We start from the raw sequence: 27,902 nt of genomic DNA on the forward strand, positions 1-27,902 counted from the left end.
GCCCCCCGCTCGCGCCCCCCCCTCCCCTCCCCTCCCCTGCGGCGGCGGCGGGCGGCGGCCGCGGTGCATTGTGGGCAGCCCGTTGTTCATTTGCCACCCGACCCGATCCGGGGCCTGTTGGGACGGAAGCGCCGCCGCCGCTGAGCGATCGAGCGGGATCCATTGTGGGCAGCCCCGCGCCCGCCGCGATCCAGGCCGGACTCGGGGGAGCGGGGAGCGAGCGGCCGGACTTCGCTTCTCTCGGCCGCCGCCCCCGCGCGGCAGCCGGGCGCCTCCTTCCCCCGCCCCGTTCCCGCGGCGGACGGAGCGCTCGGCCGGGCGGGGGGCGCGGGGCGCGCCCGCCATGTTCGCGGAGATAAACCGGCGGACGCTCGCGTTCCGCGGCGGCGGCCTCGTCACCCCCGCGGCGGCCGCCTCGGCGGCGGGGACCGAGGCCTGGGAGCGGCAGGACCCCGAGGCGCTGAACGGGCGCGGGGCGGACGAGGAGGCGGAGCTGGAGGGGCTGGAGGCCGAGGAGCTGGAGGCCACCACCGCCGAGGAGAAGGAGCTGCTGCTGCCTCAGGACGCGGCGTCGCCCCCCGCCGCCGCCGCCGGCCCCATGTTCGCCGAGAGGAACCGCCGGACTCTAGCCTTCCGCGGCGGCGGGGGGCTCCTGGCCGCCCACCCCGCCGCCAACAATGGCTGCGAGGCCGCGGCCTGGCCGCGGAAGCACTTCAATGGGCGGGGGGCGGACGAAGAGATGGAGCTGGAGGGCGCGGAGGGACTGGAGACGGAGGGGCTGCTGGAGGGCAAGGAGCTGGTCCAGGACGGGGGCTCGCTGAGTGACAGCAGCGACGACGAGGAGGACGGCGAAGGGGGCAGCCTGGGGGACGGCAGTGGCGCCGAGGGCGGCAGCTGTAGCAGCAGCCGGCGGTCGGGGGGCGACGGCGGGGATGAGGCGGAGGGCAGCGGCGAGGGGGAGAGCATCCGGCATTTCCCGCTGGCCAGGCCCAAGTCCCTGCTGCAGAAGCTGCACATCTCCTTTCAGGGCTCCTGGCTCAAGGAGTTCCCGTGGCTCTACTACTGCCAGGAGACCGGCCTCATGTCCTGCGCCTGGTGCACCGCGGCCGCCGCCGCCGCCGCGCCCCCCGAGCTGATCATGTCCGGCGCGCCCCTACCCGGGGGGCACGACGAGCTCTGCAAGGGCACCCGCAACTACAAGCGCACCCTGCTCTTGAGGCACCACCTTTCCGCCGAGCATCGCCTCAACGAGCCCGGCAGCGCCGAGCAGGTACGGCACAGCACGGCACGGGACGGGGAGGGGGCGGCGGGGAGGGAGGGGCAATCCCGGCCTCCCCTTTCGCATCGGTGAGGTTTTCCTGTGCCCACGTGCGTGAACTTCTTTAAATGGCTGCTCGTGGTTGTTGTTGCTCGGCGGGCTGGGCACGCCGCGGTGCTCTCGCTTGCCGTGTCCGGAGCGGGAGACGAGCCCCATCTGGGATTTGGGGTGACTCTCCCTCTGGATGCGGGCAGGCACACAAACGCAGCACGAGCTGTTTTTCGGGGCTGTACTCTGTTCCCGTTATCCGTCCGGCGCTGGCGGGTACCGCTTTCATTAGTTCATCTGTTTATCTCGTGAAGATAAACCGGCGATGTGGGAAAAAAGTTGAGTACGAATCCCAGTGTCACAGCACTGATTTAAATACGCTCGTTACAACTTCCTCCTGCGGTACAGGCGGAGGGAGGCCAGTGTCCGGCCGGCGACCGCTTGTGAAATGGGGACTCGGAGGCGTGAAATTGGAATTGCTCTGCCGTGCTTAGCGGTGTGGCCCCGGTTCACTAATCGGATAACTCTGTGTACTCAAGTTCTTCACGTTGAAATCTTTTTTTCCCCGATTGCGTTACTTTAGATTGAGTTGCTGAGCAAGAAGTCTGCAATCGCTTGGTGTGTGTTTGAGATAAACATGTGGTTTCCTGCAAGCCGTGTTACTATGCCACCGTCGCTCTAACGCTATAGGAGTAGTGAAACTCTTCACGTTCCCCGCTGAACTTCAAATCACTGTGTTTCTTGGCTGCTTTCACGAATGAGGCAGGGCTTGCCCTAGAATATATGGGGATGGAAAGCCCCTAAAGAATACTTGTGTTGAATCCGCAGCCTTCTGCAGCCTTTTCTGCTAGGGATGCCTGCGCTACTGAAGTTCGCTCGATCGCCTCGCTGGCGTTCAACTTGCTTGCGGGTATTAGCTAGTATTGCTTCAGGTTAGGCTAGTCCTTGAATTGTTAGGCTGTTAGCCGGAATTAATTGATCAGTCACTCAGTTTTTCTGAATTTAGAATTCAGTTTTAATTAAAACACCCACCTTGGCTGGATAGCTTTATTTGGAGTCTGAAATACAATGCGATAGTTGGATTGAGGTTATTGCTTGAGCACTCTAAGGAGCTCAGGGTACCTTGGACAAGAGCTGCTAGTCAAATGTTCGAGCAGGATATCAGGATTACAGGATGACTGATAAAACGTTAGGTGAACGATAGTTTTCTTAGAACTACTTGGAAAATGTATGCAAGTTTTATGTGAAGCTATTACAGGACTGGAAGGGAAACCTTATGTTGCACAAAATACTGGTTATCCAAAATATTAGTTTTGGGTTTACAAATGCAACATTCACCTTCAAGATGATTAATACTACCTTTTCAGTGAGTGTAGTTTTATAGCAGCTACTGTTACAGATGTTTCATGGTAGTAGGTCGTCTTACTAGTTTTCTCCAGTCTTCTGGGGTTTGCTATTCACTCTGCAGTGTTTCAGCCAAATTTGCTTTCAATTAGTTGTTTCTAATTAAGAAACTTTCATTCTTAGTTTCTGTTACCTCTTCATATCTTTGAAAATGTTCCACTTTTGCATAATGCTATTGCAGCATATTCTTTACCGTCTTGTTGCTTAGTTTCTAACTTTGAGTTGTGAATGGTTACTCTGTAGAAGTTATGTTCTGTCACTGTGTAGCCTCCTGTGTTGGTGGATGCTGCTAATCCCTGCCACACTTGGAAGCTTCTCACTCTGTTTTACCTGTATTTAAATAAAAGCTATTCCAAGCATTTTTCCCTACTCAGTTTATTTTTGTTTTCTTTCTGTCCACTTATCCTCAGTCTTTTGTAAAACTGTTAAATACCGGGAGGGTGGAAGGGAGGACAGAATATTGGCTTGTTATCACAGTAGCCTACAAGTTAATGTAAGTATGTATTTGAAGAATGTAAGTGTTTATTTGAAGACCTTTCATTGTCATGGGAATATTTGTAAAAATGAATCTCTGCTTTTATACCACTGATAGTTTAAGAAAAAATTGTAGTAACTGTAATAATAAATGAAACAGTAGGATAGATGAGTCAGTGGTTCTTCTGCACTGTATTAAAGATAAGGTTGGGACAAAGGTAGCTGTACAGAGATTGGTTTTTTTTCAAGTGGAAAACATTGCTTTGTGCATCCCTCTGCAATTAGATTTCCATTAAAAACTTCTCACAAGTTTGCAGTTTTTCAGGAGTCAGTGTAGTTTTCTTTGTGGTGTACTTTCATGTTACAGCTGCTTTATCAAAAACCTGATTAAGAATCTCTGTTTTCTTTCCCTTCTATGTTTAATTTCCGTATCCTTTCATACTCTTAATGGCACTTCAATTTCTTTTGATACATATGTTTAAATTAATACCAAAACAATAGCTCTATTTTTTTCTTAATGCTGTGATACCAGATACTTGGAACAACAGTAGGTAATTTGTACCCTGACCGTATTTCCAACATACATAATGAGGCAGCAAAGCCGTTTAGATTTAATGAAACTTGGGAGAGATCTTTCAGCCTTTTTGTTGGAGACAGCACACATGTATTATGGACTTGACAAGCCTCAACTGCGGGGCATGTTTAGCAGCTGCTAATAAACATATGGCATAGTGCCACCACTCAAGTGCAGAAAGGAAATTGTAGGTGTTAAGACAGTAAAGCAGTGGAAATTTCTATAGGTCTGTTGGATATTACACTCGTGAAGAAATGAGTGATGATTTTGGTTTATTTTTGGGATACATTTAATTTGGAATGCCAAAATACATCACAAGTGGTTGCAGCTGCTGTAATTCAAGGGTATTGAGCTGTCAGCCGATGCTTCTTTCTAAGAGCAAAGCCTTGAATATTTTTCTATTCTAGTTTTTAAAATAATTTTTCTCCATATTAAAGCTTAAGGAAATCTATCATCAGCTTGAAACTACCTTTGTTTTTTGTAGTAAACAGACTATTGTGTTGCAAGAATCTTAAGAAATGGATGTTTACTGGGAAATCGTGGGAAAATATTTTAATTCTTTGATGAATGTGGGTCCATAAGATGCAGATTTATTGGCTGCTGGGGGTTCCTCCTCTCAAACCATCATCTTAAAACATTTTCTCTCTGGACATAATTTAAATACTGCCAGAAAAGCTTTCTCCAGCCTAACAGGCATGTTGGTTTAAGGCAGAAGCTCTCCAAAAGGAGGAAGGCCTTTGATGTGTTATTTTTTCCATGCGAACTGGAATTGTTTGCATTATGTGAGCAGTGATGAATGGAAGTCATGCTTCAGATGTAAGAGTTACATTACAGTGTTCTAAGTTAACTTCTTGACTTACTCTTAGCAGAGCAAAGAAGTTGAGGAGGACGTCAGGCCTCGGAGTAAAGACTATCACTTACTGTATTTTCCTGTAGTGTTTTTACTAAACCTCAAACTACTCAATTTGATATTAGGCAATGAATGAAACAATTTGAAATTGCTGAGTTGTCTGTGAGCGATGCTGTGTGTGTACAATGACAGTGGAGCATCGTGTGCAGCTGATGGGACCATATTTTGAGATCATTTTGCTCTGTAGCTGCACAGATTAAGAAGCTACTGGTAGCTTACTTTGTTAGAAGATCCAATTAATCTGGGGGCACAGGGAACTGCTGTAGAGCAAGATGTGGTAGTGGAGAATTAAAAAATGTGGCATAACTACTTTTCATATACATGCAGCTGAGATGGAATCTGTGGTTATATTGGTTTGGGTTTTCTTTTAATTCTTCCTGCCCTCACTGTTCTTCCTCCCAGGGACAGAGTATGCTGATGGAACAGTAGGAGAAAGAAAACTTAACAAACTAAATGTCTAGTAGCAGTTTTTGATCATCTGTTTCTGCTCCTGTTTGCTTTTGGGCAAGTTTAATTAATGAATTATACATATAAAACAGTAATTTATCTTTTTGTGTATGCAGAAAAGTCTAACTATTTGAAACTGAGCACAATGTTAGTTTCCTTGAGCTTGTCCTGTTCTCAGGAAACAAAAGCCCCTCACTGTAAATATCAATTTATTTATGGTCCTAGCTTGATTGGGTACTTACACTTGCTCAGTTAAAATGTGCTCTGTCTCTATTATTTAATCAGACATTTGTCAAAAGAAAAGAACTGCTGCAGGTTGTTTTTTAAATTTTATGCAGTGTTTAATGTGCTCTCAAGAATGAAATTGGCAGCTATCATAGCATCTACCTAACATTTACTGTGTGAGGTGCAAGTCACTGATGATTGACGAGTATGACAACACTTCAGGGTACCATAATTTTCATCTTAATCTGATCCAGTGTCAGTAATTGGTGTTTTGAAACTATGCAGTGCTCCATAGCTGAAGTGACAGGAAGCTAGTCCAGAACCCAAATCTGCTGAGAATTTAGAGTGACAGACTTAGCTGTCCCACATTTGGGGCAAACGTTTCACAACCTTAATCTGAGGGAGTACTTGGGGTGTGTCAGAAAGCACACAGAAAAAATTAAGATGAGGTTGGGCAAAGATCTATTGCTTGTTTTCACATAAAAGCCTAATTGCTTTTATTTCTTCCTCTTCAATGAAGTGTTTTTCTGAGAAGGGTAGAGATTCAGGAGCAACTTGAATGTGACAGCAAACCGAAATTTCTCTGCAGGAGATACTGAAATGGCACAGTTTCTCTTTTGGTTATACCGGGCCTTATTTGCTGCTTATAGATGTAAATACCATTTTAGATGTAGATACAGCCTCAGTTGTCATTCCAGTGGGGTTGTAAATTGAGGTGAGGTGATGTAATCCACTAATTTCTGTGTGGTGGAAAGTGACTTTTTTAATCTATGTAGCTGGTTTCTGCTGTAGTCTCAAATTAAGGGTAGTACTTTCCTGCAATGTGTATTTTAGTCCCAGCATAGATTATGGGCTCATGACAGTGCTAACATTACCTTTTTAATACTGATTTTGATGTATAATGTTGAGGCAGGTGAGCTTTAACAACACCTCCAGCTCCCTAATCAGTGAGGTGTTTTAGATGATGAGAGAAGAAAATAATGATTTGGCTTGGAGCTATCCAGTTTTGCTAGGGAAGAAAAGAGAATCTTGGAGATGTAGTATGAAACAGACTGTCTTTGTTGCTGCTCTTGATGGCAGCATATGTCAACCCCATATAAGTATGGTCTCAAATACGCCAGTCTGTGTTTTCTGCTTTCTCCTAGCTGCTGCCATCATTATCCTAGCTGCTGAATCATCATTATCTAAACATGAGTTAGAAGTCTTCTATGTGCTCCAAAATCCAGTTCAGATCTCTTGACCTCTCCCTGACTGAACTAATCTTTAATAATGAATTATTTCTTGGTGTTGGATTGTATGAAAAGATCAGGTTTTAGCAAAATTCTGAAGCCATGTTTGAGATCCCATTGTAAAAAGGTGGTGTGTGTGTGATAAGTATGTGCCAGCGTTGCTACTGGAAAGTTTGTGAGGCTTATTTCAAGAAAGTCTTAGTTAGGTATTGTAATGGAAGCTTATGTCGAGGGTTTTTTTGTCATCTGCAGTATTTTGCCTGCTTGTCATGTGATGCACTGTTTAATCCTAAACCTGCTACAGTTAAAAAACAAAGGATAAACACTTAATTTGTAAAACTAGAAGAAATATCTTTGCTGTTATATCTACTTTAGAAATATGTTTCCTTTAAAACATTCAGGACAGATTGGGACATACAGGCCTAATCTATGTATTCGTATCTCAGCATGAAGAAAATGCTGAATCACGTATCAGGATTCTGCTTAATTGTTTAAGTGGAGATTTCTGAAGAAGAACAAGGGGTTGGATATGTAAGAATCATCTAGTTAAATCTTTGGAAAGAGAGACTCCTGAATCTTTAATGTGTGTGGGTTAGGAATAACAAGCACTTCACACTCAACTGTGTATTTACTTACTTTAGGCTGAAATTTCCCTTCCTTTGCCCTGAAGGCAAATCTTCTAGTTCTGTTTGAAACAAACTTGGGGGTGGAAGGTGCAGAATGAGAGCATGGTTTTTAGTTTTCAGAAATATCTTGTTAATTATATATTCCTGTCTGCCTTTGTAACCAAGAACATAAATAACAAAAAAATAGTTTGATTAAAATTGTCTCCTTTCGTTTATTTTCATATCCTTATTACAGTCCTGAAGAATTAAGGACAGTATTCATTAAGAGCTAATTATGTTTGTGGGTTTTTTTAATTGCAGGAGGCAGAGTTACCATCAGAACTGAATAATGAAGGATACTGTGATTTTAACAGCAGGCCAAATGAGAACTCTTACTGCTATCAGCTCCTGCAAGAGCTCAACGAGCAGAGGAAGAAAGGCATTCTTTGCGATGTTAATATTGTGGTGAGTGGGAGGGTCTTCAGAGCTCACAAGAACATCCTGGTTGCAGGCAGCCGCTTCTTTAAGACTCTGTATTGCTTTACAAACAAAGAAAGCCGTAACCAAACCACTGTTACCTATTTAGATGTTGTTGCTGTTCAAGGTTTTTCTGTCATCTTGGACTTCTTATATTCTGGTAACCTCGTGCTTACGAGCCAAAACGCCATTGAAGTGATGTCGGTGGCCAGCTACCTTCAGATGACGGAGGTTGTCCAGTCCTGCCGCAACTTCATTAAAGATGCCTTAAACATAAGTATAAAATCGGAAGCTCCAGAGACTGTTGTAGTGGATTACAACAGAAGATCTGTTAGTAGGGATGGTTTATCTCCAAGGGATCAAAAAGTTGCCAGCTTCTGGGCAACACGAAACCTTACCAACTTGGCAAGTAGCATAAAAACTGAGAATGATCCCTACCCTATTGATGAGGGCCAAATGGAAAGCTACCAAATGAATGACTGCAGTTGGGTCCAGGACAGCTCACCTGAAATGGCTGAAAATGAATCTCAAGGTGAGGGAAAAGTTTTCGTGTGGAATGACATGGGTGCACAGGGACAATCAGTTCAAGAACCTGGAAAAGCAAGAAGGAAAAACCAAACTGCAAAGAGATTTATTTATAATATACCACCTAATACAGAAGAGAACTCTGAAGATTGCTCAGTGTTGCAACCATCAGTCCCCTATCCAGAAGAAGATTTGTCGTTTATTAAAGAAGAAGCAGGTAAATATTGCTTAATGACAGTTATGTCATTTGAAAATTAAAGTATTGAATGAAGTACCTGACTTTGTAACTTTTGTAAAGGTATGTTGGATTGGATTAGTAAAGTCAGCACACCGTTCAGGTTACTAAGTCGGTAATCTGATTCTCTGCCTTGGGGCACAGCAGCGGATCATCAGCTAGAGAAGAGAATGGCTGTGCCATACAGTATGTAATGTGCTGTTTGCATTTGACACTTGAAATGGGGATCCTTAGCAGCTGGTAGAAACTACAGTTCTTACATTTGTACTTAATCTGTGGCAACTATTCGGCACAAAATCAAGGACTGATAACTGGTGGCTAGTGTTAGCTGATTGTACAGACAGCAAGGGCCTTTGTAATTTCCTTCCCTCCACTAGCAAAAGATCTTTCTGGTAATCTTCACCTGAGTCACCCAGAAACATTCTGCTGATTCTTATTGTTGGGATATGTGGGAAGCTACAAGATAGAGTAATCCTGGCTACTATAATAGAAACACTTACAACAGGTTTGTGAAACATTAGCAAGAGATGCCACAATACTGGACATATACTAGAAGGGAATATATTTTTGTTGAACTATGCTTTAAACAAATCCTGAGAGTGATAGAATTAATAGGATTTTTTTTCCTTAAGGATACATGGTTAATGTAAATGGTAGAATAAGATTAAATATCTGTTTGCTAAACAAATACAGTCACACAAAGAATTATAAGCAGCAGAATGTTCATAGTGTAATTGTCATTTGGGGCAATGTAATTAAGTTCAGTTTTTTATTTTTTAAATTATTATGCTGTATGAATAGCTGATGTATGCATTTGAAGTAGTGTCATTTACCTGCCTCACTTTTTGATGAATTAATAGTTTTGAAAACTTACTGCAATTTAGGAGCCAAATTAGGGGTGGATTTGAGGTACAGCGGAACAACGTTCTTTAGATGTGTCTTGTTTCTAAAGCAGTTTAAAATGTATGCGTGCTTCAAACACAAGGAACTGTGGGTGTCCTGTCTCCTCCAGGGGTCTTGCTCTGCTCCTGCCTGCAGGGCTGGGGACACAGGCGAGCAGTGGTCCCACAGGGGGCATGTGGGGACTCATGGCTGTGCTGTGCGGTGCCAGTGGTGCCTGGGTACCGCAGTGACATGTGCCAGTGCAGAGCTGTGCAGGCTGGGACTGGAGATGTGTTTCTCCAGTACAAGAGACCTTCATGTGCTTAGTGAGTAGTGTGGCACAACAGCGCAGCTCTGGAGGAGCAGCTGTACTGAGGAGCACTTCTGCAAATGCTTCAGGGGCGTTACTTATCTCTGGTCTTCATCTCTGAACTCTGGGTAGGTCTGCTTTAGCTTTACTTGGGAGTGTGTGCTTCTGAAGTGAATTTCCTGTACTTCTCTTACTGGCTAAGCTTTGTTAGACTGCCCAGGATTCCTTCTGGCTGAACTGACAATAGAGACTGTGTTTCAGGAACATGCCAGTTGCTAATAGGCCTCAGGTCCACAGCACCAGGTTAGATCTAGCCTAAGTAAAGCATGTGGATAGTGGGGGATGTTGAGTCCTCAGCACCCACACAAAAATTTTGCCTGTGCTGGGCTACACTACTTGCTCTAGTTGCAGTGCCGTGAAAAAGGACCCAACAGAAGGTCTGGAGCAAGAGCTGAGGAAATGTGTATTAGCTGCACAAATACCAAATTTCTGACACAATTTAGCATGTGATTTCTGTTGATGATTTATATGGGGTAAATATTCAATACTCTTTTACTGATGGAAATACAGAGACTGTGTCTACTGTATGATGGCACCAACAACAGATATAAATACTTGTTTGGATGCTGTGGAATTTTGTACATATGCTGTGAAGATTTCTTGGAGAAATAATGGAGGACATGGATAGTGCGGTATGTTTAGTCCTTGTCCCTTTTTTTTTTTTTTTTTTTTTTTTTTTTTTTAACAGAAGCACCAATGTTTCCAGTAACTTGTTATGGTAAAGAATTAGATTACAAAATACATCCATATAGCATCTTGATGAAAAGAACTGTATTGGAGACAGAGCATACTGAATATGTGTTGTGGTGTCTGTCAAAAACCATTGAAAGCTCTGTGACTGCAGACTGAAGTTTATTTTATTGAGTCTAAAATACTAGTCACCTAGTAATCTCCTTGGTATTTTCAGAGCACAGCATATATGTTCCCAAGTACATAAGTACATTTTCTGCCAGTGTTAGAAGTCTTTTGGAAGCCATATCTAGTATTTTTGTAATAACACCTTTACTAAGTTCTTGCATGCCTGCATATTGTTTGAAACAAGAAGAGTGACTGAAGTAGGGCTTGGTATAGCTTACTTTTCAGCCACAGTCTGTGCTTCACCTTTAGGTATTCTTTCTCTTCTACTTGTGGCTCTTTTGCTTTGCTCTGTGGATAGATTCCACTGTTAAACACTGTTCTTTTAACTGCTCCCTCTATGCCAAAGAAAGGGTGGAAGAGGGAGGAGTGGAGAGTTGGAAGAATGTCAAGAATGAGTTGTAGAGTAACCTGCAGGTTATACAGTAACTTTCTAGTTTTGGATTAAATTTCTTATGGGGATGAAAAGCTACCAAAAATAATAGGCACTGAGCGGTAAAAATGGATAAGAAAATGTCATCTGGAATAGATATAAGACAATTCTATAAGAAGAAAAATAAAGAATAGTAGATTCTTATGTTCAGAGCTAAGGAGCATGCTGTCCCATTGGTTGCTAAAAGGGAAACAACGACCTTCTACTGTTGTGCTTTGTCATGTTCTGATGGGGGTAACATCAGTGGTTATGAGCTGTCAGTTACATGCAGAGTGAGTTTCTGTGCCCTTGATTTAGGTTTGGGTTGGTCTGATGCTTTTGTGATGGGAAATAAATACTGTAGATATATGGAAGAGAAGCCTATTTCAGAACACTTTCCTCACTACAAAAATTTATCCCTGAAGCCACTCTTCAAATTCTATAGTAAATGAATTTTCCAGCTGGTTACCAGCAGTAAGCAGCAGTCCAGTTACCAGCTAGGTAAGTATTAGATAATAAACAGTAAGAGCTTTCTGAAGCATGTGCTACCCCTCTTGTTCCAGTAAAGCAAATATGTTAAACTGCTCCTTGCTGAATGTGAGTCTTTCTACATGTATCCATAAGGATATCAGCTGCTTCATCTTCCTCTCACCCTGTGTTGCCAGTTAGTTTATATTTAACACCTTCCCTGTAAAAGTAGCACTTTGGTGAGCTTTAAAAAAGCTCCATAAAGTTAGGATGGGTTTGAAATTTCTTGTACTGTCTTACATTTATATTTACTTACATTTTACTTAAGCTTTCAAGACGTCTCCAGTTTTAGCTATATTAAAGTAACTGTTTATCTAAAACACTGAATGTTACCACCTATCACAGTATTTCCCCCCCTAGCTGATAATCTGCTAAAAAGTCTTTACTATTTACAGCCATCATGCATCCTACAAATTAACCATTTACCATGGTGAAAATAACCATGCTTTCAGTCAGCATCTCACAGTGTTATAGTGAGTTATAAAAGTTCATAAAAGCTCAGTGAACATAATTCATCATATTCTTAATGTCTGTTCACAGGGTTGTTTTGTCAATTTTCATCACTTCTTGGATATGTCTTTCATCTGGGCCTGTTTTTTTTTTCTTTTTTTATACAAGTGTCCTATCCTCAGACTTCAGAACACAGCTGTGAGGTGTTGTTTATGCTTTCTGGAACTGACCGTGTTGATTTTTGCAGAGACTTGCATGCAATATCCCAATAGCTTTATGAAGCTACAAGTGTATAATTTGTTATTGTGATTTTCAGGCTGGATAATGCTGTCATGTACATGTGGTGGGGATGGGGAAAAGGACAAGAAGTGCAAGATTAAAACAGCCCTTGGTGAAACAAGAGGGTTCCTGACTGATTTTGTTGGGGTTCTTAAGGAATTTAATTCAGCTTGCTGTAGAAGCAACTACTTTTCAGAAGGATACAAACAGCAGCTAAACTTGCTTACAAAAAATGTAGTGCTGGTCACAGCTTCTGTCATGATACAGGAGAGGAGCATAACACAACTTGATTAGGACTTTACAATAAAGACAGGTATCTTTGTATTTGAAGAAATCAAGGTCGATGGACTTATCAGGATGCATATATATATTTCTTGTAGGAATAAGCCCCACTTGACTGTGTAACAAAACAAAAAAGAATTGTGTATTTTTCCTGCTTTTCCATGGTACTACAACCCTCAGTCAGATTTTGTTTAGACCTCAAGCTGATACCCTGATTAAAAGATTTAAGTTCTTTGGTGGACCTTTAACCACTTTATTTTCCCCATTCCCTATGTAGTCTGGTATTGAAGATGTCATAGGTTTTTAGAAGTCCTCTGATAACACTGCAACATCTAAGGGTTAGCCTCTTCCTACCTCTCCAAGGGAGGATCCCAAAGACAAGCAGATCCTCACATTCTCCCTACTACTCTAGGCAATGTTTTGTGTATTGCTGTTGTCAATTTGCTTTTTGTTTTCTTTTTTGCGAATGGGTTGGGGAAGAAGGTTTTGTGGTGTCTACAGATCTTCTCTGCCTGAAAATCCTTTTGAGTTCCAGTGCGATGCATTCACTTACTGGAAAAATACCAATCTGAAGTGCTGATTTTTTTCATTTGTGAAATACTGACGATGATGAACATCTAAATAAAAATGGTTCATGAGAACAATTAACACACAAATAAATGGTCTGCATGAGGAAAGTTCCTTATTTTCTTGTGTTTAACTGGTGTAGTTGTTGGATGAGATCAGCAAAATAGCTTTCACTTTCTTGGGAAGGGATTTTTCAGGGAAGGTATGATAATCAAGTTGAAAAGCAAGTGAGTAATGTATTTGGCATCAGTTGGTGGTCTTCTGTCAGGGTTAGTTGATGCTAGATCTGACTCCATAGTCAATGCAATATACCACTTTTTCGTGAATGAAAAATAGAAAAATTGAGAGCAATTGGGAGTAATAGAGTATGAGTAAGAGTAAGACTGTGTTGGCGAAATATCTTAAGTATGTCCAAGCCCTCTGTTGCAAGAGGCAGTTGAGCAGTAATGTGCTTCCAGAATAAGCCTTTTCAGAAGAAGCAAGGTTAAAGATGTGAAGAATACTCTGGGAACAAAGGGAGTGCAAGATACTTTCTTTTCCCCCCTGTCTTAGTGTGTCAGTCTTCGCAGTGCTGTTTCCTCTGTCATGTTACCTAACATAAGCAACAAATCCAGCTCTCTAATAGCAATCCAGATTGTATCAGTAGATTACCACTGCTTTCTTTACAATCCTTGAAAGCTATGGCCTAATCGCTTGTCCTGTCTACTTTCTGTCTTTTTTAATTGATCTGGATGAGCAGTCAGTGTCAGAAAACGTAGTGAAAAAATAGTATTTCTTTTTCTCTTATTTTGGCACTATTTCCAGTGCTAATATATGTAAAGAAAACAGAAGTTAAGTTCACTACAGACAGCTGTATCTAATGAAAGTTTTGTATCTTTTCCCTCAGCGCACCATATGTCTGTGTCCTTTTCTATAAGACCTGTTCAGTGGCTTCTGTCAGTAAACTTCTCATTATTTTCTGTATCATCTCCTACTCAGTAATGTCTCCTTTTCTGCCCCCCAGATCAGCATATTTCTAGTTGTAGAAAAAGAGGGAAACCTGTCAAGCTAGGGGTGTTTCTAGTTTAGACATGTTTTCTCTTTCTGGTGGTGTACCCCTAACTCTTGTCTTCAAAACTGAAAATCATTGTATCTGGGTTCTGGTTATCCTTTTTCCTGAGAACAAATGCAGTAGAACATAAAATGTTTTTGATAGCTTTTGTTAGTGGCATAAGAGCCTACACAACCACTTCATTTTATTTCACACTGTCCTTATCTCTTCTCAAATCAACATAGTGTGAATTTTAGTGCTGATAGTTAATCAGCTTCTTTGAATTCTGTTTTACTTCTTATTATTTTGGCTTTGCTTGTTGCTGACTTCTATTAAAGATCAGATTACTGATAGCCTTTTATCCATGCAGGCTGGAAGAATGGGTAAAGGTTTGAGGATAATTGACATTTGAGTTATTAACTTATGCCTATTAGAAATCAACTAAAGTGTAAAAAGGTAACATTAGATCAGAGAAAAGTTGTGGTCAGATGGCTTGGTCTGGAGACACAGAATATTGCTTCTAATTAGCTCCCCCCCCCACCCCCCCCCCCAAACGATCTGCCTTACCTGTCTATACTTTCCCCGTTTACAACCCACCCCCAGTCTACCAGTACGACTGCATCCATAGTTGCTTCCAGCCTCCTATCAAGGTCATCTGGCTTTAAGTTGACTGAAACAAGTCAGATGATGATTGTCTAGTTTTGCAAGCAGGTTTCAGGGGGCAGTAGCCTGCGTGAGAGGAGAAATGGGAGAAGATATTCTGAGCCCCAGGGCTCTGTAACGTGTTCTGGAAGCATACCTGACTGTGGCTCTATGTCTGGCTGGGGAAGGTAGTAGAGGCTAGGTATTGCACTTCCAGCTTCCCGACAGTGTGTAATTCAAGTCTATCCTGTTTGGTTGAGCAATTAAGACACTAAAGATGCCTTTTTCATGGTTTTGTTTTGAACACATTAAATGTGTGCTTAATCTAGAAAGCAGGTTTTCTAGGTCAATGAATTATTCTAGGAATAAGCATTAGGTTTAATTATTATCTACTTAGTCATGTGCTATGCAGAGAGTGAAGTGTGCGTAGCAACCTCTTATCTCTTGTGGTATCTGTGCTGATGTTCTTTCATGTTGTAGTGAGTCTTCCCTTCCAATTGGAGGTTGAAAGATTTAGTAGCTATTACCTAGACTAGATGACAGCTCTTAAATCTGTTTGGCTCTCTGCTGAGTCTCGTGCTAAGATCTAGAACTATGCAGGGGTTTGAGCTAAGTTTTCTCAAACTTAAATACCAGCTGTGTGCATAGGGGTTCCTAATGAAATTTAATTTGTGTTCTCTTAAATACAGAAGAACTGTCAAAGTGACAGTGTTATAAATGTGCTCAATTTGGTCCAACTCTTAGTTATGGTCAATCTATAGTGTATGCTTATTCTGAAGGAACATGTACAATTTTGCCTGTACGCAGCATAGCATTACATCTGTGTACATTAAAGACTTGGTCTACTGATCTTCCAGATGTTCATCCTATAAGGGGGGAAAGTGATTAAAATATTTTATTACTGACTGACCTTTAGCTGTTCAACTACATTCAGCTACAGTTCTAGTGCAGGGACAAAAATCTATAAAGAAAGGATCTAATACTTTAAACATTATAAAAGTAGTTTCGTTTTTTTCCTCTGCTAGATCCTGAAGTCTGCTTTAATTTGGAAGCTTTTAGCCTTAAGATCAAGTCATCTTTGCTCTTACCCAGACTGCACAGCACTGCTTCCTCACTAATCCTTTCTTGTGTATTACAGAAAGAAGTCTTCCTCCTCACCTCAAAGGAATGTGTAGTTGGCATGTCTATAGGGTATCTGTGTTCTGTTCCTTGAGCTGTTGAGATGCCATTGCTGGAGTCCATCACTCCAAATTAGTATAAGGAGTTCTTGCCTCTTTTGGACATAACAGCTATTAGGATCAGTAATTTAAAAAATTTTCCTCACTGCTTTGTTTCTTAAAGGAGAGGGAGATTTATTCCCTTCCCTCTTCTTTCTTTTTGTACCAAAATAGGTAGTTAGATGTGCTAAAATACTGCTATTTCTCTTCATTCACTCAAGCTCTGCTTTTTAAAAGCTCTGATGGAATGCCTAGTTTGGCAGTCATGATCCTGCTTTGCTTGTTGTTTGCCATTGTCTAATGGATAGGATAGAATTATAAGCTTCCTACTTGCTAAGTGATATCCTTTTGAACTGTTGTCTTACGTTGCAGACCAAATCACTGCTGCCAATAGTAATGCTGCCTGAGCAGTAAATGAAACTACTGTGTCTCATGCTGTGAGGATTTGTAATCTGTACTTTTTTCCAGTAAAACTGCAAGTTGGAAGTGTTTAAATATGCAGCTTGCCACAAGCTGCATGAAATGCCGGATTAGCCTAAGAGAATTTCCTTTCCCAAAAAAATCCTTAGAATGAACAGTGTAGGGATAAAAATAAGTCTTTGGACTATTAAAATGTATAGTTTCAGGCTTGAAAGCAAGAATGCATCTCCTCAAGACTTTTCACAGTGGTGACATTGGGAATCCAGTGTGAGGACCCAAGTACCATCTAGAAAAATAGAAGGAAATCTGCCAGTTACCACTGCAGTTTGTTTATTTAACAGCTGTTTGCCTGTGAGGAAAGTAATGGATTTATGAGTTCATGTTTTCCAACAAACTCCTGTCTTGGGGATTGGGGGGAACATTGATTTGCACTTGCCAGAAGAGTTTTTGCCCAACAAATACGATTCTGTCAAATTCTTAGTGCAGCTTTATTGTGTACTATTTATAGTTCTCTTCTCTGTGCTCTGTAATAGTGATTCCATGTTCACTGATGCAATTCTTACTTGTTATAAAGTATAGAATTAAACAAAGGTCTTTTTGAGGCATTGTTCACTTCTGAATAGTTTTATTTTTTTAAAGAGGAAAAAAGGGTGCAAAGACAACATGAACTGCAGAAGATCTTGTCTTAAGAGCAAATGTAAATATGCGAACTAGCCTTTTAAGCTGTTATATTCCAAGTAATTGTGGTCTTTTGAATTGATGTGGTTATAGAGTAATAGAGATGATTATTCAGAAAAGGATTTAGACATAGCTAAATATAGTAGGATAGACACAGTAGGATACTTTATATAAATAAAGGTGCCTGTGACAGTCTGGGTGAAGTCATTGCATGAAGCAGTTGTAAAGAGAATCCAGTGGAAAACCTTTCAGCCCCCCCTCCTGATGATAGTAAGGGAATACATATCCTTACCATCAAAGTCCCTGTAGTATGAAAAGGGCTTTGAATTTTTCTCAGGATGGGGAGAAGAAATGGTGCTGTGGAGAGTAGTTCAAAGGCCTCATTTCATTGAAATTAGGAATGCAGTTATTTCTTAGTTTTAGTATTGAATACTATGTGAAAAAATACTATAATTGCTGTTTTAAGGTCAGAAAAATTTTTGTCACAGTTTGAAAAGGATATATATTTTGCTAAACAGATTAGATTAGACTGATTAGAACCCAGGAAGCTAAAGTAAGACTGTGTTTTTAATAGCTACTTCAAGTGACTTCAAGTACGGATTGCTGCCGGGTACTTCAAATGACTTCAAGTACGGATTGCTGCCGGGTACTTCAAGTGACTTCAAGTATGGACTGCTACCGGGTACTTCAAGTGATTTTAAGTATGGACTGCTGCCAGAATCTTGGCCAAAAGAAGCTTGGGAAAATGGTAAGTGTATCTGGTGGAGAGTGGGTTCAGTTTTTTCCTCTGATAGGGGTTCTCTATCTTTTGTATCACTGGTTATAATATTTGATTCATTTGTTTAGAGGGTTATGAGGTTATTTATGTAAACATTTAATCTTCTTCCATATCATTTGCCTTTGTGGATCATACTTCCTTGGAGGGAGGAAAAGGAATTCAAATGTATGGAAGAGTAAAAACAGAATGTGATTTATATCAGTTCTTGTTTTGTGATTGAGTGTGAAGATACCTGAGGTTTTTAGTGACCTGATAGCTTCCCCCCCCCCGCCCCTTTACTAAGCTAAATGCAGATAAATGGCTCTTGAAATTGAACACTTTGATGGTGAAGATACAGAATTAAATATAATTTTAACAGGAAATCTCAGCACATGTCTTGCTATTAAAAATAAAAATTTCATTGCAATAAATGTTTTTAGTTCACTGCAGCTATAATTAAGCCTTCTTCTGTCAGTTCAAGCAAGCAATTATCTGTAATTATTTTTCTGTCTGAAAACATACTGAAAACACCACCGTATCTAAAACAATTCTTGCTAGTTCCTTAAATACATAAAGTCTTCAGTAAAAAGAAGGTATCAAGTACTGGGTAATAGTAATGCTTACCTCTTTTCTTTAACTTTGAGCTGTTAGTGGGATGTGGCTTATGGTTTGTTTTAAATATTTTGGGGTTTACAGTAGAAGAAATTTGGTTATCAGGAGGTGAAGTTTGCTGGCAGTTAAGAAATTAGAACCTGGGTCTTTGGTCTGCCTGTTCTTAAATCATTAAATTATATGTCTTAGAGCCCTGAAGTCTGCCTGTGTAGGACTTACTTTATTCCATGTAAGCCATTATGTGACATTATGTTGACATGTAGCTCACATGAGTGCTTTAATATACCAATGTAAACTTGTGAATGTTAGCAAAATGTAACTTCCATGTTATGATGGCTTTTGAAGCTCAAAGGAGGCAACTCTAGATACAGACCTGCAGACATGAGCACACATCTCACAGTTACTTATGTTTTCTTCCTGCCAGCCTGAACATTAGAAACTCTTGCACATAATCACACAGCCTTAGCCAGTGCTTTTTGGATGCTTCTAGATGGTTATGATGATGATCATAAATTCTCACCTGTAATAAGTTGAGTCAATGTGCTCTTATCAAAACTGTCCTTGTAGTCCTGTGTGGCCTTTTCCACATCACAGTATCCTGTGTTGTTCTTTTTCACACAGTAGTAGGCAGCTGTATGAAACCTGTTTTACATATATCCTTTGAGCAAACTATGTAAAGAATTCTCCTCCATCATAAGGAAGAAGTGAGAAATTGGTACTTCCAGAAATTTTTTCTGCTCTTTTTATTTTTTTACTGTTAGATCAAAGTAGAAAATAGGTAAAGTCTGAACCAGTAACTTCCTTTTTGAGAGTTTCAGAATTTTGCTACCTCTTAGTGTTCTACTCCTTTTATCAATATTTGTTCTCACTTAGTTATACTTTCTTTTTATTGATTTGTCAAGTCAGACCTTGGCAGAAAGTTCCTGCATGTAATTCTAAATAGAATATTGGGAGAGAAGATTGCGACTGTCTAAATGCTGCAGAGTTAGGGTTTCTAATCCAGAAGAAAGTGTTTTCTGGTATAACTGACCTCTAGAAAAATGGAACATTGGTAAATTGTAGTTAACTTACTCCAGTTCATGAAATAAGACTTCTGGTAAAAATGGTGGTAAAAATGCCTTGGTTACAAGTAGGTATTTTTCTAGTAGAACTGTACATGGAGAACTTACAGCATTTGTGATTTCTGCAGGCAGGCATTGTCCTGATTTGGCTGATGAAAAGTCATCTGTTTTGCTTTATTGTTTCAGCACCTGTTTATTTTTGTGAACCAGGCAGAACATACTGAAATATTTTTTGTGTGTATTTCATCATCTGTTCTCCTGATGGCTTCTTATCTTGCAGGTGATTCCTCTGCTTTAATCATGAACAAGTTGAAGTGTCCACACTGTAATTATGTAGCCAAATACAGAAGAACACTAAAGAGACACTTGCTCATTCACACAGGCGTGAGATCTTTCAGTTGTGACATCTGTGGGAAGCTGTTTACACGAAGAGAGCATGTAAAGAGACATTCCTTGGTAGGTAATCTCAAGTGTTCGTGTATATGTATGCACATGTATGAGTGGGGTTTTATAGGGTTTTTCAGGTATTTTGGTAGTTGGAAGAAACTGTTCTCTGATTTGACATAATGCAAATTGTCCCATCTTAATCTGAAATGGATGAAGATAAACATCTCTTTGTGATAACTGTACCTCTTGTTTTCTTAATGGAAAATGCAGTGTCAATGAAGACAGTCATTTCAAGATTGAAAGTGATGTGATAAAGGGATGCAGTGTATATAAGTATTCTGCAGACAATGAAAAGCAGTTTTGGCTTAGCTTTACTGCAGTAAAACAGCACATCTTGGTCTATAATGCTGCATCACCATTTTCTGTGAGGGCACCCTGTTAATTCAGCAATTGCACAATGTCTTGGGGTAGTTCTGAAATGTTTATTTCACAACTAGACAAAGCTATAGTATAGTATCTGCTTTAAGATTAGGAAAGAATGAAAAATATCTGATACAGAAAGTAAACATCTGTCTGACTTGCATTCTACCAGTATCATAACCAGCAGTTCAGCTAACCCTGTCCTGTGCAAGTTGCATCACTCAGAATTTGACTTGAATACTTGTTTTGCTGAGGATCCAGAGAAAGTATTCTCTGTCTTGGATATTTTGTAGGTACTTTGTATCTAGTCTGTAAGGAAAATAACACTTCATTGTAATATATACTGTATAAATTCCAAGGTGTGTTTTAGGGCAGTAATAAAAGCAAGATCATATGGTGGTGAGAAAGTAATAACACTTCTCCAAGCTGTGATTTTAAAAACCCCCTCATTTTGCAAGACAAGTTTTGTAGATAGAAAAGGTTAGTACATGGAGTGGGGTAAATTCCACTTCTCCAAGGTGCTGCTGCTGGGTTGGGGCAACCCTCAGTATCTCTACAGGCTGCTGGATGAACACGTCAAGAGCAGCTCTGCCGGGAAGGATTGGGAGTGCTGGTGGGTGAGAGGTTGGACGTGAGCTGCCAATGTGCTCTCTCATCCTAGAAAGCCAAATGTATCCTGGACTGCATCAAAAGCAGCATGGCCAGCAGGGTGAGGAAGGGCATTCTGCCCCTCATGAGACCTCCCCCCACCTGGAGCACTGCATCCAGCTCTGGGGTCCCCAAAACAGGAAGGATGTGGAACTGTTGGAGCTACTCCAGAGGAGCGCTTTGAAAAGGACTGGAGGGATGGATCATTTCTCATGTGGAGAAAGGCTGAGAGAATTGGAGCGTTACTGCCTCATTGATGGCCGTGTTCCTTGTGGCTCACTAGAGAAAACAGCAACAGTGGGAGTTAGTTGGTCTGCCTGGAAGAGTAGAGTGGGACTTTAGTTTTCTGTCCTGCAGTATCTGACCAGGACTTGTAGCTGAAAGTTTTTTTTCCTCCACAAAAGGAGATGAAGTCAGACAGTGTGAAAATAGTTGCAGAGTGAGCACAGTGCAGTTCTGTGCTTTCACTTAAGTGTCCTTTCCCTGAAGTCAGAACACTTCTTTTTTTCTGGTTTTTTTTTTTTCTTCCCCTCCCTTCCACTTTCAGTTCAACAACTCTCAAACATTCTGCCTTGTGTGAAGTATTATCACAGCGAGTCTAGAGGCTGAGGAAAACACATGTATCAGCTGTACAGATTATACAGCAGAGCTGAAATAACTATTTGTATCTTGACCTAATTTCTTTTTCCCCTCATCTGGGTGGTAATTTCTCTTTTATCTAAAATTGCAACTTTTTCAATGGGACTTCAAATGAGATATTTAAGCACATAATTGTAATCTGTTGTGGGAACACTAGATGGAAGGAGGTCTTCAACTTAATTTTTTCCTAGATAATAATAACTAATATACATGGTTGCTGAATTCAGTTACTTGTACAAACAACATACTTAAAAATTCAAAATCAAAATTCATGGTTAGTCAACAACAGCCTTCTAATTTTACACACAGATTCAAATACAGGACAAAAATTTTACCAAAGGAACCTGGAAAGTTGATGTTGATTTTGATTTTGTTGGGAAGGAGAAATTGTGGAAGAAGAATTTTTCTTTTTGAATTCTTAAATTTAGTAACTCTTGCTTGTTCTTAATATTTCTAGGATGTAAAATTGTAAAAGCAATTTTCTAAACAAGTTGTTATCTTGTGTGCAGTGTAAGGGTTTACGCTGCTCTCATTGCTTCTGAGTCTTGTTCTGTACCCTGAGGAGTCGAGAACTGAACACTCACCTGCGTACAGAACAGGTGACCTGCTGAGCTCCAAGGAGGTCGTTTGGTTGTGGGCAGTAGCTCATGACTGTTGAGGAGTACATATGTAGATCTCCAGTAGTCCTTCCTTATTCTAAACAGTGCTGGGTATCTTTTGGGAAAGTTAAAAGTAGGAATTTTTATATTAATAATTGTTACTGTTATTATTAATAGTTTTCTAGTACTATATGCAAATGTTACCTGATATGCCTATATTCAGCTAGTAAAATTTCTCTTCCACAGGTGCATAAAAAGGATAAAAAGTATAAGTGTATGGTGTGCAAGAAGATTTTCATGCTAGCAGCCAGCGTTGGAATAAGACATGGATCACGACGTTATGGAGTTTGTGTAGACTGTGCAGATAAATCTCAACCTGGAGGGCAAGAGGGAGCAGACCAGGTGCAGGACACAGATTTCCCTAGGGATGAAGAATACGAAGAAAATGAAGTGGGAGAAGGTGATGAGGAGCTTGGTGATGATGTAGAAGAACAGAATGACCAGTCTCGATGGGATGAAGCCGGGGAAGTTTGTATGCCTTTAGATGACTGACAGAGCATATGACTTCAGGGTGCTGCAAATGGACACTGTATGGATTGACTGTTTGAATTTTTGGACTGAAGGCTTGCGAAATATGGTACAGGCTGGATGGTAGTTATGTTGCTGTGAAAATGTAGGGTCAAAGCCTTATAGCAAAAAAAGGATTATTAATTTTTTTATTATATTTGCACAGGACTGTACAGCATACAACCATTTGGTTGAATTATACAGAGTCCTCACATCTACAGTCAGTTATCAAAAGAAAAATGTATTTTTTATTATTTATAGGCTATAGCTACTTGGGTCCTATTCAGACATAGTAGTAACTGTAATTATGTTACACATTCATGTATCTGTTAACATGAATGAAGAAAATTGCAACTTTGTATGGAAATACAAAGACAGCTTTCTCAAATCCACTCGTACTTTTGTCAGTGAGTCAGTGAAGCTAATTTGGGCTAGTGGCTCTTGTTTTCCACAAGCATGTCTTTGCCATACAAAACTTACCTCTCCCATAATCTGATAGGTGAAAGCCAATCATTTAAATATGTGTCACAGATATTGCCAACACCATATTGAAATTTGGGTTGAAAACTTTTGGCTCTGTGCTGGCAGGTGCTATGGGTGATAAGCACTGGAGAAGTTGTTAATGGCATTAATTTAGTGTCTGTTTTTAAAGAAGGTTGTTGTTGATTCATCAGATATTCATCAAAATGATAATGCAGAAGAAATGACCAGTAATGAAAATAATAGACTGATCAGAGCATGGGTAACTCTTGTGCCACTTAATCAAAAGAGACAGTCATTCTAAAAGGTATCTGATGTAATAATGTTTCTTCCCTCTTCTAAGGGCCCCCCTTCTCTCAAAATTTTTTGGTTTCCCTGGTGTATACCTCAGTCCCACAGAATAAAAATACAAGGAACGGAGAAAGTGTCATATTAAAACAACTTTTTGGTCTATAATTTCTTACTTGTCCATTTTTTGGCTTGTTTATGTGATATGAATTGGACACTAGGCTATCGTGCCCATCGTTCATCATTGAACACAAACTTTTTTTTATTCTTTTGTACTTCATGGGTTATTGTTAGTATTTAATGTAAACAAATTACATTTAACTTGCTCATTTGCTGGAATTTTTTTAAAGAAAAACAAAAAATCCAAAGCAAAATAATGCTCTTTGAGTTGTCTACTTTTCAGGAGGATATGCTCCTATGCTCTTTGTTTCAGATTTTCTAGGAGGCATTGAAACTTGAATTTTCGTAGCCACCTGGATTTTTTTTTTCCTAAGCTTGTAATATTGTACCAATGATTTCAGGCCCCTTTCATAGGGAGGGGAGGGCATTACACCTTCACCTTAAACTCCTCTGTGTTGTTTAGCCTAAGGCAAGTGAATTTAGGCAATCATTGGAACAGTAAGTCTGATGTACTGTTATGTCACAGTGAGTAAATATGCAGAGCATTTGTCATGACACATAGCTAGGCCAGTGTGACAGTACTGTATAAAAAACAATTGAGGGTCACCATATTTTTCAACTTTGTTTAATTTTAAAATGAGTATATTTTTTCCTATTTTATATCAGGTAACTAAATTATGGTAGTTGTGTGGATAGCTTTGAATTATGCTTTGATGGACAGAATCTTACTGGTGCTCCATCTGATCAAAGTTGGTATGTATTTAAAGAGACAAGCTTTACTGTTGTCCATAGAACAGTAACATAATGTTAAGACATTGTTTTTGCTGATTGAAACTGAGATGATAAGTTTGAACTACAGTTATATGGGAATTAAAATGCTTTTTTTTAATCATCCACTTGTTTCATTGGTAGTTTCCACATCATTGTAAACCTGACATGAATAGTTTTTTTGGGGAGGGTGGGGAGGGCGGGATGCCTTTTTTTACACTGAAGAATACATTTTATTCTCATTGTTCTAGACTGAAATGAGTAATGTGTAATTCTGGTGGGGTCCAAAGTAGAAATTAGTTGGGCAAAGATATGAATGAAAAAGTATTTTAAACGTTAAAGTAATGTTCTGCTTTGTGAATATGTAAGTATAGCATAAAGATTTTTCCATCCCATTTATCCCTTTTAAAACCATAGTTTACAATTGGTAGATCTGTCTATATATATAAATATATATATATATATCTGAAATTCACCTAAATCTGCTTTATTAGAATACTGCTCACTTAATGCTTAGAAACTGGACCTGGCTCTACATTCTTAATGTATTTTCCTTTTTTTTTCTTTTTTTTTTTTTTTCCCTTTTGTTTTGTTGGGATTTTTTTCCTCAAGGTATGAATTTATTCTCTTGGAACTGAATCTCCTTTTACTACTTAAATCATTTATGTATATCTGGTAAATTATGACCAAATTTGTTGTTAGACTGCATTACAGTAAATTGAAATATACACTTGGTACACTACAGAATTGTTGTGCTTTTGTTCTGGTTCTATTTGGAAAAGCAGGCTTTAGTAGACATTTGTGTTATTTATAACTATTCAGTTATTATTCACTGGCCTTAATATTCTGTTGCATTGTGACAATCATAATTTCCTTGGTAAAGTTCAATTGCTTGCTTTTAGAAGTTGCATGTAATTGCCCATGGTAGGTTGGAGAGAGAGGGATGACTGTCTTTAGCAAGTGGTGTGAAATACTTCAGTGAAGGTCCACTGTTCCTGTCTTGGAGAACCATAAGAATTCAGATGCTGTCTGCAGTCTGGCTTTTCTGAGTTGTTTTATTTAGAAGTTATTTTAAATATGTTAGCTTGATTGGGTAGTTCTAAATTAATGAAACGAAATTTCTGAAGAATTAGTTTTTGAGGGACAGCTCAAGTTCTATCACTATTATAAGAACTAGGAAGAGATTTCTCTTTGTGCAAGAAATTCTTTCCCTCAAGAAGTGCTGAAGTTACGCTGTAGTGACACGGCAGTGGATTTTGTCTGTTTTGAGATTTTTTTTCCTTTTTTAAAAGACGACTAATGCCCTTAAAATGTTGTTTTTATCAAATGAAAAGACACCCAGTCTTTCTTTCTGTCCTCTGATGAAATAATTCTCAAACCAAATGTCTGCGATTTGTGTATTTAGGCAATGCCACACAAGTAGTTTTATGAAAAGAATCATGTCTGTTATTAAAACAAATGAAGTTTGTCTGATGTTGAGATTCCCCCTTTCTCTGTGGGTTTTTGTTTGCTTTCTGATCTCTTCAAGCAGTGGTGGGTATCTTTAGAGATAATCATACAGAGCACTTACTGGCAGGGCACTGTGATGCAGGACAAAATCAAATTAATAAGTAAATTCACTTCAGATTCACAGTTAGAAGTCCTGGTCAAAGTAGGCATGATGTCAGGAAGACACACAACATAGAATGTGTTTGTCTATGCCAATGTTACTATAGTACACTAGAAAGCATTTTTCAATTGCAATGACAGATGCATCTTGCAGGGAAAATGGCATTTTCCAATTACTTAGACAAATTTTGTAGTTCAGCTTGCAAACAGATCCTCTAGTAAAATAGTTTTTGCTGTGAAACCAGTTTTGAAAACCAGAAGTTGCATTCAGTTGTCAGTGTGCATCCCAAGAAGTACGAGTTGCAGTGACTGGTTCCCATAGTGTACACCTGGTTTTTGAGATGTGTAGCCTTCTGCAAATGCAGTTTTCAGGTATCACTACATGTCCCTCTTTTTCTATCACTTCATTTATCAAGTGAAGAAAAGTTGGTGGCCTGGACACTGGCATGAGGTCTGCTCCTAGTTGTGGGTCACAGCAGTAATGCTGTTAGCAGAAGATGCTTTCCTTGCCTCGCTTTAAGTTGGTAAGGCTTTTAATAGGATTTGCTTTAATGAGGCCAATTGGTTGTTAGCTTGCTTTTAAGTTTTGTTTCCCTTGATTTTTCTCATTCTTGCCACCCACTAACATAAGTCTCCCACCTATTCCGAAATACTTTTGTAGTCTGCTGATTCCACGTAGATGCAAAATTCACTTTTGGAAGTACTGTACCTTGTTTGGTGTTCCTTGTTTACTTTGTTGTATTTAAATGGCTTTAGAAACTGAAATGAAAGCAAAACAATTGACATCACCACCAGCCCAAAAATCTTGTGCCAAAAGAGAGTGAAAAAGGAGCAAAATGTGGAGTGCAATGTGGTAAGAAAAAGGCTGTTTGATTTGCATTGTTACAATTCCTCTGGTTTGTTACTTGAGTGTTTTGGACAGTTCACTGTACTTTTCTCCAGCTCTATGTGGTGGCCACCTTCTGATGAAGAAGCTATGCAAGAAGCCCACTTCTGAGTTTATTCACTGTGTTCAGAATGTGGTTCAGGCTCTGCAGAAGTAGTAGCACTGAGTAGCTTTCTGTAGATACTTTACTGTAGACCCTTCTGTTAGCATCCCTCTTCACTGCGTGATCTGTTACCCAGTTTTTATTTGATACACGTTTGCTCCTTTGCCTTTTATACATTTTAATAGCGCATTACTGTGCATCACTGAACAGTATGGTAAAGGTTAAATATCGACACAATGGATAAAAAGAAAGAAGTTGGTTTTCATTTAGTACCTTTTAACAAACCTGTAATAAAATAATTCATTTGTAATAAAGAAAACACAGGTTTGAAATCCTGGGGAAGGGGTGTTGCTGAGCAGAACCCTTTAACATTGAAGATTCAATGTATAATTCACCATGGGTTTTAAAAATACTTTTATGTGGGGAAAAAAACGTAAAACTACCCTAGACTTAGTCTTATGACTTAATCTTGAAAATAAAATTGGCTTATCAAGTGCTTTGTATTTTACATTATTGCAGTTTGAAGTGAACGTTTAAAATAAGCTACACAATGTTTCTTACCTGAATCAATTTGGATTAGCCACTGCAGGATACAGATATAGGTAACTTCTCACTAACATTTTGGTATGTAAACATAGTTTCAAGACTTCTAATACTATGTGCACCAGTCTTTAAGTTACCATGTTGCAAATAAATTCAAGAAATAACCATTTTATTCTATCTATTTTTCTGTGCCTTGCCTCCTCATCCTCCACAAGTAGATGCAGAGAGATTTTTTTGGATGGCTAAGTGTTAACATTCAATACTAAAAAATAAAATCCAACTTGCTGCAAATAATTTCTGCTTCCAACATAATACAGAATTTATAGAAAATAGCTGTTATTTTAAGCTGTATTTTTAAACGTCTCTCATAATAAGGCAGTTTTAGACATACAT

At 39.8% G+C, this 27,902-nt stretch overlaps 1 protein-coding gene across 1 annotated transcript; it reads left to right on the top strand.

Annotated features, from left to right (window-relative positions):
* The first annotated feature begins 52 nt into the window (after positions 1–52).
* ZBTB10 (zinc finger and BTB domain containing 10) lies at positions 53–27,567 on the top strand. Its single transcript, XM_032128169.1, has 5 exons — positions 53–1,270; positions 7,496–8,393; positions 17,598–17,771; positions 19,734–19,909; positions 22,393–27,567. Exons 1-5 carry the CDS (start codon positions 344–346, stop codon positions 22,696–22,698), a joined length of 2,481 nt encoding a protein of 826 aa, XP_031984060.1. The 5' UTR covers positions 53–343; the 3' UTR covers positions 22,699–27,567.
* Positions 27,568–27,902: the final 335 nt, after the last annotated feature.

This window comes from Corvus moneduloides, chromosome 1, assembly GCF_009650955.1.
Source record: "Corvus moneduloides isolate bCorMon1 chromosome 1, bCorMon1.pri, whole genome shotgun sequence".
Classification (NCBI taxonomy): Eukaryota; Metazoa; Chordata; class Aves; order Passeriformes; family Corvidae; genus Corvus; species Corvus moneduloides.

What these genes read in the sequence shown, in the direction of transcription:
- ZBTB10 (XM_032128169.1), top strand. Translation starts at nt 344, where the DNA reads ATGTTCGCGGAGATAAACCGGCGGACGCTCGCGTTCCGCGGCGGCGGC. An exon ending in AGCCCGGCAGCGCCGAGCAG is followed by an intron (nt 1,271 to 7,495) that starts GTACGGCACAGC and finishes TTTTAATTGCAG; the next exon opens with GAGGCAGAGTTACCATCAGA. An exon ending in AAAAGAAGCTTGGGAAAATG is followed by an intron (nt 17,772 to 19,733) that starts GTAAGTGTATCT and finishes CTTATCTTGCAG; the next exon opens with GTGATTCCTCTGCTTTAATC.